Source organism: Sapajus apella, unplaced genomic scaffold (genome assembly GCF_009761245.1).
Source record: "Sapajus apella isolate SASKATOON/1434 unplaced genomic scaffold, GSC_monkey_1.0 scaffold4, whole genome shotgun sequence".
NCBI classification, from domain to species: Eukaryota; Metazoa; Chordata; class Mammalia; order Primates; family Cebidae; genus Sapajus; species Sapajus apella.
Window position 1 is genome coordinate 31,762,552 of NW_022436944.1, and position 15,531 is coordinate 31,778,082.

At 50.0% G+C, this 15,531-nt stretch overlaps 1 protein-coding gene across 2 annotated transcripts in view; it reads left to right on the forward strand.

Annotated features, from left to right (window-relative positions):
- The first annotated feature begins 604 nt into the window (after positions 1-604).
- Positions 605-15,531, forward strand: part of KY (kyphoscoliosis peptidase) — a 55,476-nt gene continuing 40,549 nt past the window's right edge. Inside the window, exons 1-3 of one of the 2 annotated variants that reach the window (XM_032265862.1) lie at positions 605-1,651; positions 4,322-4,384; positions 8,302-8,364. In XM_032265862.1, the coding sequence (XP_032121753.1) occupies positions 1,339-1,651; positions 4,322-4,384; positions 8,302-8,364 (439 nt within the window). In that variant the 5' untranslated portion in view covers positions 605-1,338. The remainder of the gene's footprint in view (positions 1,652-4,321; positions 4,385-8,301; positions 8,365-15,531) is intronic. The other variant, XM_032265873.1, reaches the window with a different exon arrangement.

Genomic DNA, 15,531 nt, shown 5'->3' on the forward strand with positions numbered 1-15,531 from the left:
CCTTTCATCAGATGCCCAGTGGGTGAGGGGGGAGTGACAAGGCAATCAGATGACAGCCTTTACATAGGACCAAATTCTGAGCCACTGTCATTGGGGGAGGACCTTCAGAATCTTAGGGTGTGGCTATGACATCTTTCCTGCTCCCCCACTCCATCAGTAACTCATCATTCCATCTGTCCCTTTCCTCACCCTTAAAATGAAGTAAGAATGACAGCTACCATTTGAAGACCACTTTGTATATACCAGGTGCCTTACATTCACGCCATTCTCACAGCAGCCATGTGATAAATTTTTATTAACCCGATGATAAGGGTGAGAAGGTGGCAGGATATGGCTGGTCAAAGTCCACACCGCCAGGACGTGGTGGAGTAGGTACTGGAATGCAGTCTGTGTGACACAGGCTGCTCCAAGGAGGATCTGGGAACTCTCAGGACCGTGCTACAAGGTGGGTGCCATACACTCCAATGCGGGGAGGGCTCCCAGAGCACAGGCTTCCACGTGTGGGGCATTTATTAACAGTAGAAACCAGAATTAAAGGAGCGCCCCCAGCAGGGTGAGCCTATAGTGCCCAGACGTACCAGGCAGAAGCCTCTGTAAACACTCCTGAGACCTGCAGCCAAACCCCTGCTGCTGTTGGCTGGGCAGGCCAGGCCAGGCTAAAAATAGAAGGCTTCTCAGGTCCAGCTCCCTCTGCCCCAGCCTTCTCCTCTCCTCCTCCCTCCTTCCCCACAGGGCAGGAGCCAGGCTTCTAGAAGGAATAGAGATTTTAAGTCTTTGTTTTCAGACCAAAGAGGATCGTTAGCTTGATACTCAGTGGGCATGTTCCAAGTTCTGGAGGGGCTGTAATTGGTGGGGAGCTCCTGACTCCAACACCCCACCCAACTGTCTCCTAGGGAGAGAGCTGTCAACCTCCAAAACCCACCCAGGGAATGAGTGAGGTCAAAGCCAAAACTTGGTCAATTTCTGCACATCTTGTAATTCAATCTGGACCCCTTTGTTGCCTTTCCTTTTCCTGAACCAACTCTCAGTGTTGACAGCACTGTACGATTTCTGTATTTGCCAGTGGCTTCTCTTGGGAGGTCGGCTCCGGGCCCTCTCAGGAACCCCCTGGAGACCGTGGGGATGAGGCAGCGCTCAGCCGGTGGGGAAGTCCTGGAGCTCAGGACCAGCGCTCCAAGAGCACCGGGCAGTAGGCAGGGGCGAGGGGAGGGAGGCCCTGGACTGGAGGGCCTCTGCCGACTGTGGCCCCGGTGCAGGTCAAGGCTCAGCACGGGGATTTCCTTTCAAAGGTGACTTAGAGCCGCTTCATTAGGGTAGCGCCCTCCCAGGCAGGCCCTAATGGCGTGTTTGGCAGAGTCAGCGAAACGCAGCGCCCGGAGGCTCCAGCGGCGGGGGAGCGCCCTCTCCCGCGCCCTCGCCCTCTCCCGAGTTGAGCAGCGGCGCACACGGGGCCATTTGCAGCGCAAGCAGCCTAGCGTGCGGCCGCGGCGCCCAGGTCGGAAGGGAGGCGGCACCATGGAGCTGAAGAAGGACATCAACACCGTGTCTATCGACATGCTGCTGATCGTGCACTCGGAAAAGCGGCGCGCCGCACAGGGCACGCACTCAGACCAGCAGGCGGACCCGAGCGCACTGCTGCAGTGCCGAGGAGGTAACGCGCGCCCGACCCACGTCCCCGCGTTCCCCGGCACCTCGGTCTCCTCGCCTCAGGGGCCCGCCCGCCGGGGGGCGCCCATTGCTCCCCCGAACGAGGTCAGCAAGCCCGATCCTCTCCCCCAAGGCTGCCATCGCTTCCCCACGGTGTCACCAGCGTTCCGTGGCAACGCGCAGCCCCGTGGCAACGCGCAGCCCCGTGACTGCCCCAGTTTGACTCCCTGTGCAGGCCTGTGGGTGCTTCCGTCACCCCAGGGAGTCTTTTTCCTCCGAGCCACTCTCTGACGGGTATAGAGCAGAATTGGAAGATACCCTGGAGGAAGGGGCCAGAGCCTCAGGCCTGACTCATGAGTAGCAAAGGCCTGCTCCCCCCACAGCACACTGCAGGGCACACCCGACGCAGGGAAGCCTTTGTGCTGAGTCAGACTTTGAGATGGGGAACGCCCTGTGTGGCCTTGCACGATTTACAGCCTCGGTTTCTCCTTTCTTGAGACTTTCTCCCAGCCTCCTATAGATGAAAGGCATGAAAGGGGTAAAAGGAATGCAGGTTTGGATAGGGTAAGATTTGAAACCTGCTGTCTCCACTTGAACTTATCCATCAAGTTTACTTGTCCTACATACTTTCTGGGTAAATTTGCAAATTGTAGATTGATAAAGTGACTGTTTATAGAGTGATTGTGGAAAGCAGGATCCAGGCCTCTCTGTTCTCCCGACGACAGAACACAATGTGAATAGAGTGCAGCAGGGGTTAAATAAACCCCTGAGAAACCAGAGAACCTCAGGGTCCTGGATCACAAGCTGTCTGGGAGGCTGGTGTGAGGATGCACCAGGAGGACTGTGAGCCAGTTCTTTAGGAGTTAGGCCTGGAAGCCATGCAGGAGAATGATTTCTGCCTCCCTCTTCTCCTCCAGCTCTGGAGCTCCTTGGAATACCTGCTGCTGCTCTGCCCCTGGTTCTTCTGTCCCCAGAGCCTCTGTGCGCACTGAGGATCCACCTTCCACCTGCCTTGCTAAAGCAGTGGTGCTATGATGGCCTTGCCACTACCAGACACATAGGCTGGAGCTGCCCCCAGAGCCCTGGGGACCTCTTGGGGAGGCAGGAAGGGGAAAGAAACAGATTCTGAAGGGCTGAGTATACTGACCAGCACTCTAGTCTCAGGACTGATTCCTGACTGAAGCAGGAGTTGTTTGGATTGGTTGACTTTTTAGTTCTCAGACTTGCTGTTGGGAGAAGGGGAAATGGCCACCCAGGGTAGTTGTAGTTAGAAAATCAGCAGAAGTCATCAACTTTTTGATAGAAATGAGACTGCTCTGAACACACATATCACTGTCCAAAAGGCCTTCTCCAGTGTGTGATGAGGCCTAGTTCCAGGTCGGCCCAGGAGTCCCCTACTCCCAGTCCTCTCTGATCACATCACTTGAAAGGCTCTGACACTAGAGAAGACAAAGAATGCAGAGAAGCCCCAGAAATACCAGGCATCAGGACTGCCCTGAGAGGTGCCCAACACCTAGCACAAATTCCCCATGACTCCAGACTAATGTATTCACGCTCACGACTATGGTAGAGAAAAAAAGATCCGTAATTGCTGGGCCCTTTCTGCTGATCTTTTTCTCCAAACATTTTTCTGATGGCGGTTTCTCACAGATGCTTTGAAGGATAGTGTAGAGAGCTGTGTCACTTATTCACAACCAGAGCAGAGAAGAGGGAAAGTGCATGGCTTTCGATGCCTGGTGGGCAGCAGTGATATTCAGGAGACCCCAGGCTAAGCCAACTTGCAGACTCATTCCTTGAAACACAGCCTAAGGGAGGAAAATGCCCAAAAAGACCAGCTTGTTCCAAGGCCTCCCTTGGGTGCAAAGAGTGGCAGCCCCTGAGTGGGGCTAGAGAATAAGACTCGAGGCTGAGCTTCTAGGAACAGTGCCATAAGCAGCACCACAGAGCTGGTCTGCTGAGGAAACCTCCTCAGCCACCAACGAGCACTGGATACTCCTTCTGCGCCAGGATCTCAATTTTATTGCAGCAGCTCCTGCTGCCAGAACGTATCCCCATGCTGTGCCAGAAACTCGACCTTGCGGCTACCACTTCCAGCCGCAGCCAGAGTGAGAGCTTTCCTTCCCTTCCCTGTTGCATCACCAGGTCCCAAGGCAGAGTGGAACACAGGTACTTCTGATTGGCTATGGCTAGACCATACGTGTCCACCCTCTAGCTGCAAGGGAGGCCAAGAGAACAGGCAACCGTCATTTTCAGTTCCCATTGGATTGACGGTCTTTGCCCACTCCCCCCACTTTATATCAAGACTCTAAAAGTGGGTGATTCAGCACATACAGAAATAGGCAGGCAACATGGATAACAAGTGACTTCTAAAATAATGCTTTCATATGTGTGCAGTGGAGAGGTGGGAGTGGAAATGGGCATCTGTACTACAGAAATTCTCCCCAAATGAACCTGATAACCAACCCCACTGCCCTTGAAAACTGTTTTGACTTTTAATGGTTTGAATTTTGAGAGTTGCATTCATTCCCTCAAGTGTATCTTATTCATAGGCGGCCTCTCTCAGATTCCAAGAGAGCCAAAATCTACCTGCTCTACCAGAATCAAGATAAGTCTGCAACTGGTACATTACTCTTGCCCTGGGTCTCCCGCCTCAGAGAAACTTGTTATTTTGCAGGATTCCAAGGCGTTGGAAATGGAGTCCGAAGATGGCAGAAATTAGAAGGAAATGAACTGCACGGTAAATTCTCTTTTTTCTGTCAACCTATAGGATTTAATACATTGAATAATAACTGGAAGGCTTGGGTTTCACTTGTTTGAAGACTAGCCCTAGACATCCAACCACTGAACAGATAGTGGCCGCTCCTGAGCCAGCCAGGCCTCTAGGGCCACTGGGACTGTGGGAAATATTCCCTGGTGTCAGGTCCCCTGCTGTCCTGGAGCCTGTAGCTGAAGAGCAGTGCCAGGAACTTGAGCACCCATCTGTTTGCTGGCTGAGCTGAAGGAAGACTTAACATCCCTTGGGATGGTGAGGTTTGAGTGCTCCCATGAGAGGCAAGACTGCTTATGTGGTGCACGCCATCCATCATTTGAAAATGCTTCCCAACAGAGAGGACAGTGGTCTGCCTTAGGTCAGTATGACTTGAAGCCTGAGAAGATGCCACTCAAGGGTTGTATATAGCTCCCTGCTGGCCTAGGACCCTAAATACAAAAAGAAGTCAGCTTCCAAAGCCTCTTTTTTCTGGTGCCAGGCATCTGCTGCCCTAGGCCCAGGATCTCTCTGGGAACACTAAGGGGCCAACTATAATGGCCTTTATTCTGTTCCCTTTAGAGTTTATTAGCCCAGCCTCCAGGGACAAACATCAGGGACATTGCACAGTGAGCATGTGAGGATTCCAATGGGGGTCAAAACTCTGCTCCCAGAGCCCCAGTAGAAAACTCCATCAGCCCCCAGCTATGTGGTCCTGGGAATCAAATGACTGGCTTATCAAATACAGTCTGAAGGAACCTCTCTCAATGATTCTAAGTATTGGAAATGAAACAATCAACAAGGCAACCAAGAACTCTGCCCTCAGGGGGCTACGTTAAAATGATCGGAATCAATGCACAGCGGGTGAGTCCTAACACCCTGGAGGTAAAGAGTCTTCCTGTGTCCCCTGCCTTTGGTAAAAGTCCTTGAGACACCCCCGCCTGCCATACCACTGTCAGGGAGGCACCCCTCTGTGTTCTAACTGATGGGCATGCATGGGTGCAATGGCTTCCCCAACCTTGCTAGATGGGCCATCAGCTGGTAGACGTGCCAGCTTTAGCTCTACTAAAGTAGACACCAAAGCTAAAGGAACTCTGCTGTGGGCTATTGAGAATTTTAACAAGAATCAGACCCTGTTAGCCACAGAAATGGCCATCCAGGGCATGCAAAGCAAGCTTGCTAGGCCATGTGTGAGTGGGTAAGCAAGCCACAGGTGGAACCAAAGAAGCACAGCGTCCTTGTTGGTTGCAGCTGTCTTATACTTTGCCTGAGTTGTCTGACACTCATCTTAGGGCTTCTCAGGCATATTATTACATCAGGAGAGGACTGAAATATACTGAATTCATTCTATTTTTACCATCTTCTGGGTTTCCGATTTGGGAGAAGGTTAGTGGAAAAATATCACAAAACACAAAGTGACACATTGACTATTACAAGACCATTACAAGACTCTGGTAAAAGACATGAAGTGGATCTTAGCACCGTGTGTCAGCTGATAGAGGATGATTAAAATAGTTCTTGCAAAACCACCATGAGAACTAGGAGTTTCAGATAAATGCAGGGCTGGAGAGAAGCTCCATAGAGGGGCTGAGCCCAGAAAAAAATGATGCTTCCACCACTCCACCAACATATGAAAACGAAATTTCATTTATTTTTCAAATGGTATGCTTGCATGCATGCAGAAATTAAAATTAGTTTCTTTCTGTGTTTTCTGATGTTGAGATGCTGGGTGCAGGTATTGAAACTGACCTTTTCTTATACCTGCCTTACTCGTGCCCAAGGCACCCAGCCCTGGGAACCAGCAGGCCGCCCAGCCCTGGTCACTGGATGGCTTCCCCCTGAGAAGGAAGCAGTTGATGGCATGTGCTGGTGAAGTGCACACAGATACTGCTGAGTGCAGGGTTGATCCAGAAGGGCACATTTTCCCCCTCTGCGCTACCCTGCGCACTGCTTGGGCTGGGGCATTGGCAGGGTGCTGGGGAGACTAGAGAGCTCCAAACTTTTCCAAGCAGCAGGTGTTTGGGCCCAGCCACCTCCTCACCCCTGCCACCCCATCCCAATAGCTTGCCCAGCAACGGGCTTCCCTGCTGTGATTGGCTGCTTTCCTTGGTCCTGGCTGAAGTCTGCCTAGCAGCACAGGGACTGACGCCCCACAGCTAAAGGGAAACCAATTGTGCAGCCCTGACTATAAATACCCCACAGCAGCTATGCCAGCCAATCACCCTCCTTGAGGATTCCCTTCTCAGATCTTGTTTCCTCCCTCAGCCAGCCGTGGCGCTGCCAGCTGTGCCTACAGGAGGTGGCCCTGGCCTCCCTGTCCTCGCCTGAGTCTGGTCTGGGGCTCCAGTCCCGCATGCCACCTCACTCTCACCCCACCCAGTCAGTGGACCTGGCCCTCAGCTGACAGTGTGGGGCTCAGGGACCTAGCTGGGCCTGTTCATAGGAGAAGGCTGAAGTAGGCAGCCTTTCCAGGGCAAGACCCTGCCAGGTGGATCACAAATCTAGCCTGGCTCAGTACCTCACCCCCTACCTTGATTGGCTTCTGTATAAGCCCAGGCATGGGAAGCACTGAGTGGCTGATCTGCACAAGAAGAATCATCTAAATGGACCTGTTCAGGTGAAGGCCCCAGAGGCATACTTATTTCCAGACAGAGGCACTGGTCCCAGTGGTCACTTCCAGTGACAAGCCCACTGCAGGCCAGCAGGAAGCTATGGAGAAAAGATGGCAGGCCAGGCTGGTAGTGGTGGGGGAAGCCCCAGTTGCCACAATCCTCCTCTTGCCCACAGCCTCTCCTCCTGCCCTTCTGAAGCAGAGGCTCAAGGGCAGCCTCAGTCAGAGCAGGCCACAGCAGCAGCTGTAAAGAAGGGAGGAAAGGTCATGCTTCCCGTAGGAGGGCAAGTAAGCCTGTCAGCTACCCCTTCCTGGCCTATGGCAGGAACCAGGCATCACTCCACAGCAGCCTGACCCCACTAGGCTCTGAGGACAACTCTGTGTCCCAGGGACAGAAATATCCCAGCGATTGGAGAGAATGTGCATAGAGTTCATACCCTGCAAATGTTTGTAAAACAGAAACAAACTACACATCATCCCAACTGCTAGGCCAGAGTAGGCGGCAGGCTGGCCTCCCTGTTCTTCTCATCAAGAAGCAGGAGGTGGGGCACGGTGGCTCACGCCTGTGATCTCAGCACTTTGGGAGGCTGAGGTGGGTGGATCACCTGAGGTCAGGAGTTCGAGGCCAGCCTGGCCAACATGGTAAAACCCAGTCTCTACTAAAAATACAAACATTAGCCAAGCATGGTGGCATGTACCTGTAATCACAGCTACTTGGGAGGCTGAGGCAGGAGAATCGCTTGAACCCTAAAGGTGGAGGTTGCAGTGAGCAGAGATCATGCCATTGCACTCCGGCCTGGCGGGTGGGGGTGGGACTTAAATTTTTAAAAAAAAAAAAAAAAAAAAAAAGGAGGAGGAGGCTCAACTGGGAATCAGAAGACCTGTGGACCAAGTCCCAGGTCAGAACCTCCAAGCCTGCTCCATAGAAAGGTGTGAAGATCAACGAGCCATCTGTGTATGGGACAGGACTTTGAAACTGTGCCTGGTGACACCAGAGTTGGGAGCTATGGCTACAAAGACCATGGAAGACTGGTAGCCTGTTCCAGAAGAAACCAGTCTGTGCTAGCACCAGCTAAGAAGCACAAGGGATGTGTGCACATGGGCTTCCAGGCATTTGCCTCCATGCACAGTGTCATTGTGCTGGTTTGCGCGTGTGCGAGGGTGTGCACACATTTAGGCCTGGGGACGTGCTTGGTACCCACCAGCCCACCTGTCTTGCAAACACATACAGCACTCTGCTCTGCCTGAGGAAAATTCCCCAGTGGTCACTGCAGGCCTCTCTGTCTTCCTTAAATAGAAAACTTGGTGGAGAAGCAGCACCCTCAGCAGCCCCAGGTCATCACTTCCTACGACAGCCAAGGTAAGTGATTTGCCACTAGCCATGAGCTCCCCTGCAGATGGGTGCCCAGACCTGATGCTCCAGCCAGCAACAGCCCAGGATGTGGAGCTCAGACTATGGGCAGCAGGGTCCTCTCTGCTCCCATGGATGTTGGAAAACCCTTTCCCTCTACCTGAGTCTCATAGGAATCGGCAAGAGGCCCCACAGACTGAGGCTTCCCCTCACCCTGAGATCAAGAAATAAAGCCTGTGGGCCTCAGAGCCCACTGCTGTCATCGTCATCACTATTACTGTCGTCAGTATCCAACATTCAACATTTGTTGAATGCTAACCATGTGCCAGACACCCTGCCAAGCTACTTACACACTTATTCTCATGAAAATTAAGCTTCACAGCAATCCTTACCATCCTCATATTACAGATGAGTAAACTGAGACTTGGAAAGGTGTCCAAGCCCACATGGCCAGCAAGAGTACCAGCCGGGCAGTCTGACCCCCAACAAGACCTCAGCTGTTAACCTTCACACGTCTCTCCTTCCTCATCTCCCCTAGAAACCAGCCTCCCCCTGCTGGCTCATGGCATACAAGCCCTACCTTGTCCCGAGCCATAGCAGTTCTTTGGCCTCTCCTGCTGAGACTGAGCCTTCCCAGGGCCTCCCACACAGTGAGTTTGCCACAGCAAGGCAGAGCGAGAGGCCCCTTCCTGGGGAGTCCTCATTTTTAGGGGACAGGCTCTGGAGACTCGGGGAAGGCAGGCAAGGCCATCACTGACTCTACAGTTGACGGATCTGAACACATGGCAAGATAGAGAAAGGAGGGCCCCACAGCCGTGGTGATGGAAGGCCATTTAGAGACTCTCGCACCATCTTGGTGAACTGCTCTGCATTAAATACTGGGCCCTGGTGTCTGAGTGCTCTCACAGGCTCAGCCTTAAGAGTTCACCATGCTTACTCTGAGAGCTGATGTCCTAACCTGTAAGGAAATTATCTGATCCAATTCAGAGGCAGTGACCTCCTCCATGCACCACATGAAACAGGAGGACTCTGGAGGCCCTGGAGGTTTGGAACCTCTCAGGCAATTGCTCTCTGAAATACAGGTGGACCAGCTCCTCTACAGAAAGGCGCTGGCAGGTAGTGATGAAAGGCCAGCCAACTGGGGTTACCAGCATGGGGGAGCTGGCTCTCCTCACAGTACAGGCCAGTGTCCTGTTAGGCCAGAATTCCTGGGAATGCAGCTCAGGACAGGCCTTAGAAACCTCTGGGGGCCCAGCAGGACCTGCCAACAGCCCTGAGCACCACAAGGACAAGCCCACACCCTGTGGCTTCTCTAAAATGAGCTCCACTGTACACAGCTCAACACTAAAAAGACTCGGAGATATCTGGCTATAACGAGAGTGGATTAGCACCACTTGGTGAAGAAGACAGATGAAGGCTCCTGTCATTGTGGAGCTGGCATCCTAGTGAGGGGACACAGACAAGCCTAACAAGTCAAGTGCCCTGAGCCAAGTAAGGCTGGAGGGGGAAGTAAAGTAGGAAGGATGATACGGGGTGTGTGAGGGTATGGGGGGCTGGGGGTGCGCAGGGTTGTGTATTCATTTCCTATAGCAGCTATAGGTAATTTCCACAAATGAGGTGGCTTAAAATGCCGCAGATTTATTCTCTTACACTTCTGGAGACTCAAAGTCCAAAATCAGTTTCACAGGGCTAAAGTCAATGTGTCAGTCGGGCCTGCTTTTTTTGGAGGCTCTAGGGATGCATTCATTCCTTACCTCTTCCTGCTGCTAGAGGCTGCAGGCCCACCTTGGCTTGTGGCTGCCTCACTCCAATCTCTGCTTCCATTGTCACATGGCCTTCTCTGCTTATAGATAGTTGAATTTCCCTGTGACTCCCTTGTATAAGGATATGTCTGATTGCACTCAGGGCCAGCCAGATAATCACGACGGTCTCTCTATCTCGAAATCCTGAATTTAATCACATCGCATAGTCCTCTTTACCGCGTAAGACAACATTCACAGGTTCCAGGGATTCTGGCATGGATATCTTTAAAGGCCATTCTTCAGCCTATCCCAGGGGACAATTTAAAGTAGAGTTGATGAGAAAGGCCTCACTGATAAAGTGACACCTAAGCCAGGAAAGGGGTGAAGGTGTAAAAGACATGGGTATGTGGGGAAGAGCTTCCAGCAGAGGGAGCAGTGAGCATGACGGACCCCAGGCAGGAGCGTGCTGGGTGTTCAGGGAGCAGGCAACTGTGCTGCAGGGGTGGGGGGACAAGGGCAAGGTTGTGGGAGCAGGAGATGAGCCAGAGAGGACACAGGGCAGAGTTGGCAGGGCCTGGGAGGCTTCTAATCTGAGTGCGGTTGAAAACCATTAGATGATTGTAGATGTGACAGCCTCCAATGGATAGAGAATAAACAGGGGGCAAGGCTGAAGCAAAACAACCCCTTGAGAGGCATCATGATAATCCAGTGAGAGGTTTCCCCAAGGTGTGTATTTGGTGTATAAAAGAAAGAGAGGAGTCAAGGCTTGGGACCTGAGCAATGGGGCGGATGAAGGTAAGGGAGATGCAGGAAGAGAAGAAAGAAACATGAATTCAAATTTGATCTTGCTGAGGTTGGTGTCAGCACCTGCCGTTTTGGAAAGCAGTGGCCAGGGAATCATTACTCCATGTGCCACTTTCCTATTCATCTCATGAGTTTTGACAACCTTTGGGCTCTGTTCTGCGAACCACACCAGTCTTCAGAGAAGCCTTCTTGGAACTTCTATCACAGTAATAGCAGTGACCAGAGGTGGGACACTTGGTGTGTGCCAGACATCCACCTAAGCCCCTCTTACAGCTCACCTCATTTAATCTCCACAACCACCTTCTGTGGAAGGTTATCATCCTCATTTTACAGATAGGGAAACTGAAGCTCAGAGAGATTTAGGTAACTTGCCTAAAGTCTCACAGTTAGCATGTAACAGACCCAGAAGTTGAATCATGTCTGTGTGCTCTCGAAACCAGTGGGCTTAACTACTCCACCATACTGTCTCCTCTATATGGGACAGGGACCAATCTGGTGGTGTAGATTTGGCTGCAGCAGCCTGCCCAATCCCCACCCTCAACGTGCAGTCTAAGATTTCAGTCCGAACTTGTTGCTAGGAATGGTTCAACTTTTTCCCTCCTTCTCAGCCTCTTTAAGTGCGTAGACTTTATGCAACAGGTGGCAAAGGAACATTGGAATCTTGGGTCATGGGAAGGGGCTTTGGAGATGATTTATAGTGGGTGTGTAGGTTGAATGGATGGAGAGTAATCACAAGGAACCCCTGCAAAGACATTCTCTTTTGTTGTTGTTGTTGTTTTAGACAAGGTCTCACTCTGTGGCCCAGGCTGGAGTCCAGAGGTGTGATCACAGCTCACTCCAGCCTCAAACTCCTGGGCTCAAGCAATCCTCCTTCCTCAGCCTCCTGAGGAGCTGGGACCCCAAGCGAGTGCCACTACACATGGCTAATTTTTTTATTTTTTGTAGAAACGGAGTCTCACTATGTTGTCCAGAATGGTCTTAAACCCCTGGGCTCAAGTAATCCTCCTGTCTCAGCTTCCCAAAATGCTGGGATTACAGGCATAAGCCACCATGCTTGGCCCCAAAGGACATTCTTGAGGAGTCAATTTTCTGTTGGGGCTTCTGTCCTTCAAAGTCATCAGCCCTTATCCTCATGCAAACACTCTGTGGAGTAGCCTTCTTTGATCATGTGTGCACTGGGGTCAAAGTGTCATGTTTCCAGACCTCAGACCTCCCTTTGGAGCTCCAGCCCATAGAAGGAATCATGAACGGTCCTGTGTTTTCAGATCCCAATGGCAGCCAGGGGCAGTCAGGGCCGCCATCGATGCCCTGCATCATGCACATCAGCCAATGCCCAAACAGTCTCAGCCCTGAGCTCTGGAACACTAGGTTGTCATCTCATAATGAGAGCTGTTGAGTGGGGTTTTCATGCTGTGTCTGGCAGTATCCCCCAAGGGTGGTGCTCCATCATGTTCTACAAAGCTAGACAGCCCCTGTCACCATCTAGCATGCTCATTCCTGGGATGTCACTGCTCTCCACTTCCTGATTACCACATCCTGGGTGGAACCACAGCATGTTTCTACTGAATACCTAACCAGGCACTATTTAAAACTACCAGTGCTTCAGCTAAGGTTTTCCTGACTCTAAGCTACTGCAGGGAAAAAAAAAACCTCCAAGGTAGAAAAAAAAAGCTGTAAATGTGCCAACCTGTTATAGAAAACGTTAACAAATACCTTAAACCAATGATAGCAAATATTTCACATGAATCCCACGTGCATGTGCACAGACATGCACGCACACACACACTTGACAGTCTTTGTTAATTGATCACTTCAGGCAGCCACTTCCAATCAGTCAGAGTTAATGAAAACATGAAACCTGTTTGCCATCCTGTGTTAGGTGTTCTGAGCCAATTGGGCCTTTAGGTAAATCCTGATTGAAACCTGAAGAGATCTGGAGAGCAGCTGTCAGGTAGGAGAAACCTGCCTGGGTGAAATGCAGGCCCAGGGCAGTAAGCATGTGGACATGCTTGTGCTTGCCTGTGTGCTGTTTCTGAGAGGGCGGGGCAGAGCAAGGAGAGTCGGCAGGGTCTAGGAAAGGGGCCAGGGAGCCACTTCTTAGGATTAACTGAAAATAATCACTAACATGCTCTTAACTCAGATGGCCAAAGCTGCAGCTTCAGAAATGTGATTTTGTTGACCACTGGTGGAGCTGGGGAGGGGTGCATGAGAGAAGCCAGCCAACCAGCCTGGAACCCCAGGGAGGGCCTCCTGTAGGTTTGGTTGTGATAGTTAATAGTCAAGATTAGAATATGTACTGTACTGTGCTGTACTTAGGTCTAGATCTGATTGTGAATTTTGCCCCAAATGATTCTACTCTCTGTTAGCGATTCGCCAAATTAATATTTTTTCTTAAATTAAGAGTTTTGTTTGATACAGGAGTGTCATAGCCAGCAAACTCTCTCCACCCCATGCCTCAAGGAAGCATAAAGCTCTACTGTGAATGCTCTTCCCCTTGAGACAGCCTGTCCAGCCCAGGCCCAGTCCCTGGAGCCAGCAAAGCCTCCCAATGGTGCCTTCACACACCTGTAAGTGAGAACAGGAATCACACTCCCACACAGACCAGGGAGGCTGAGAAAGTTGCTGTTTTCCTTGAGGGAGTGCTAAGCAGCAGCACAGCTTTGGGGAAGAACCAGAAAGTGGGATTCAGGAGAATGTTGGACATCGACCCCTGTCCAAGAGGGAAGAGGAACTGCAGAAAGGAGAGACCGGATTAGGAATAGCGATGGCTGGAGCTTCCGGGCCAGGGCCGTGCTGCGAAAGTGAGCCCACCTCAACACCCTGCCCTGGAGGGGCTTTAATAAGCAATTTGTTTTTCATTTTGATCACTCTTTCATAAAGAGACATAGCTGAACTGGGAGTACTTAGAAGTACCTGGGCATTATGAGAAGTTTGGGGAAGAGATTTGTTGTTGAACCCTAGGCCAACAAGCTGTTCACTTTTGCAGTTTCTCTAAGCTTATGGAAATTGTTCCAGTCCAGCATTTTCTAAATTGTGTTTGACAAAATAGTACTGGGTCAAATAGAGTTCTTTACTATAGAACTACTCAATTTGTTGTGTATTGTGACCTGCGAGGGGGGAGAGAGTGAGCATGTTTCTCAATTCATTTTTTACAAGGCATCTTGAAGTCAAGTACCACTTAGCACTCACTTTAAAAGACATCTCCGAGGGTTTGAGGTGGAGAAAGTGAAAAGGTGAAGGAGAACAGGCCGGTGCCTCACACATCATGGGAAGACACACAGGAAGTACTTGCTGCTGATGGTGACAGCACCTAATCCTACAACCAGAACAGAATTATGCTGTGAACGCTGAAATGCTTAATATTTTCGTTATAAACTCACAAGGCTGATTTTCTCTCAACATTGAATATGCTAGAAACTACACTTCAAAATGAATGTGAACCCCTTCAAAGGTATGCTTTGCGGAGGCCACGTTGCATCTTTTCAAATTGTTTGAGAATGACCCTCTTTGCCATGCAGAGCAAGTTTATGAGCTACACAAAAAAGACAGTATTGTTATTCTATGAAAAAATAATTGCAACGCATTTAGCAAGCAAAAGGTTAGTAAAAGGAGGTTTTACAAAACCAATAAAGAAAAAATAATACAGCAATAGGAAAATAGCCAAGTCACAAAATAAGAATTTAAAATGGCAAATAAATATGTGCCAAGAATACCACAGTAAAGCTAAAGAAATACACAAAGCAACCAGGTATTATTATTCATTTATAAAAATTTAAAGGGTTGATAAAACCAAACATCAGTGAGTGTATATGTAATCTATTTTTGCATTACAAACCACCACAAAACTTAGCAGCTTTAAACAATAAGCATTTACTAGCTCACAAATCTGTAGGTTGGCTGGAAATTCTCATTGGAGCCATACCCAGCTGACCTTGGATCTTGGCTAGACTTGCTCATGTGTTTGTGGTCAGCTGGTGGGTTGGCTGGAGACCAGCTGGTCTAGGATAGCCTCACCTGAGAGGCTCTGCTCTGCTCCATGTAGTCTGTCATCTACAGCCTGGCTCATTCACATGGCAGCTATGGCTGGGATCCCAAGAATGAGAATGGAAGACTTCAAAGTCTCTAGAAGCGTAGGATCAGAATTTGTACAACATCACTTCTGCCATGTGCTAATCGGCCAAACCAAGTCAAAAGGCCAGTCCAAATTCAAGGGGTGGAACACAAGACCTCTAACTGGGAGGAAGTGCAAAGTATTGCACTTTTTGACCAATTTTGCAATCAATCACAGCAAGAATGTGCAAAATGGGTATTCTCTTGCATTGCTGATGAGATCATAAACCAATAAAATCATTCATAGGAAACTTTTGCCAATATCTAACAAAAACCTTTAAAATCTCCATATTATTTGATTCATACTTAAGAATTTATCCAAAGGAACTGATTTGCAAAGTGTGCAAATCACTTTACATACATACAAAGATGTATGTATCAGAGTGTTCATCGCATCATTTCTAATAGCAAAACATTTGTGAAAAGCTAAATATGCAACAAAAAACGATTGCTTATATGGATTATAAACCATCTACAAAATAGAATAGTTTACATACAGCCATTTGAAATGATAACATAT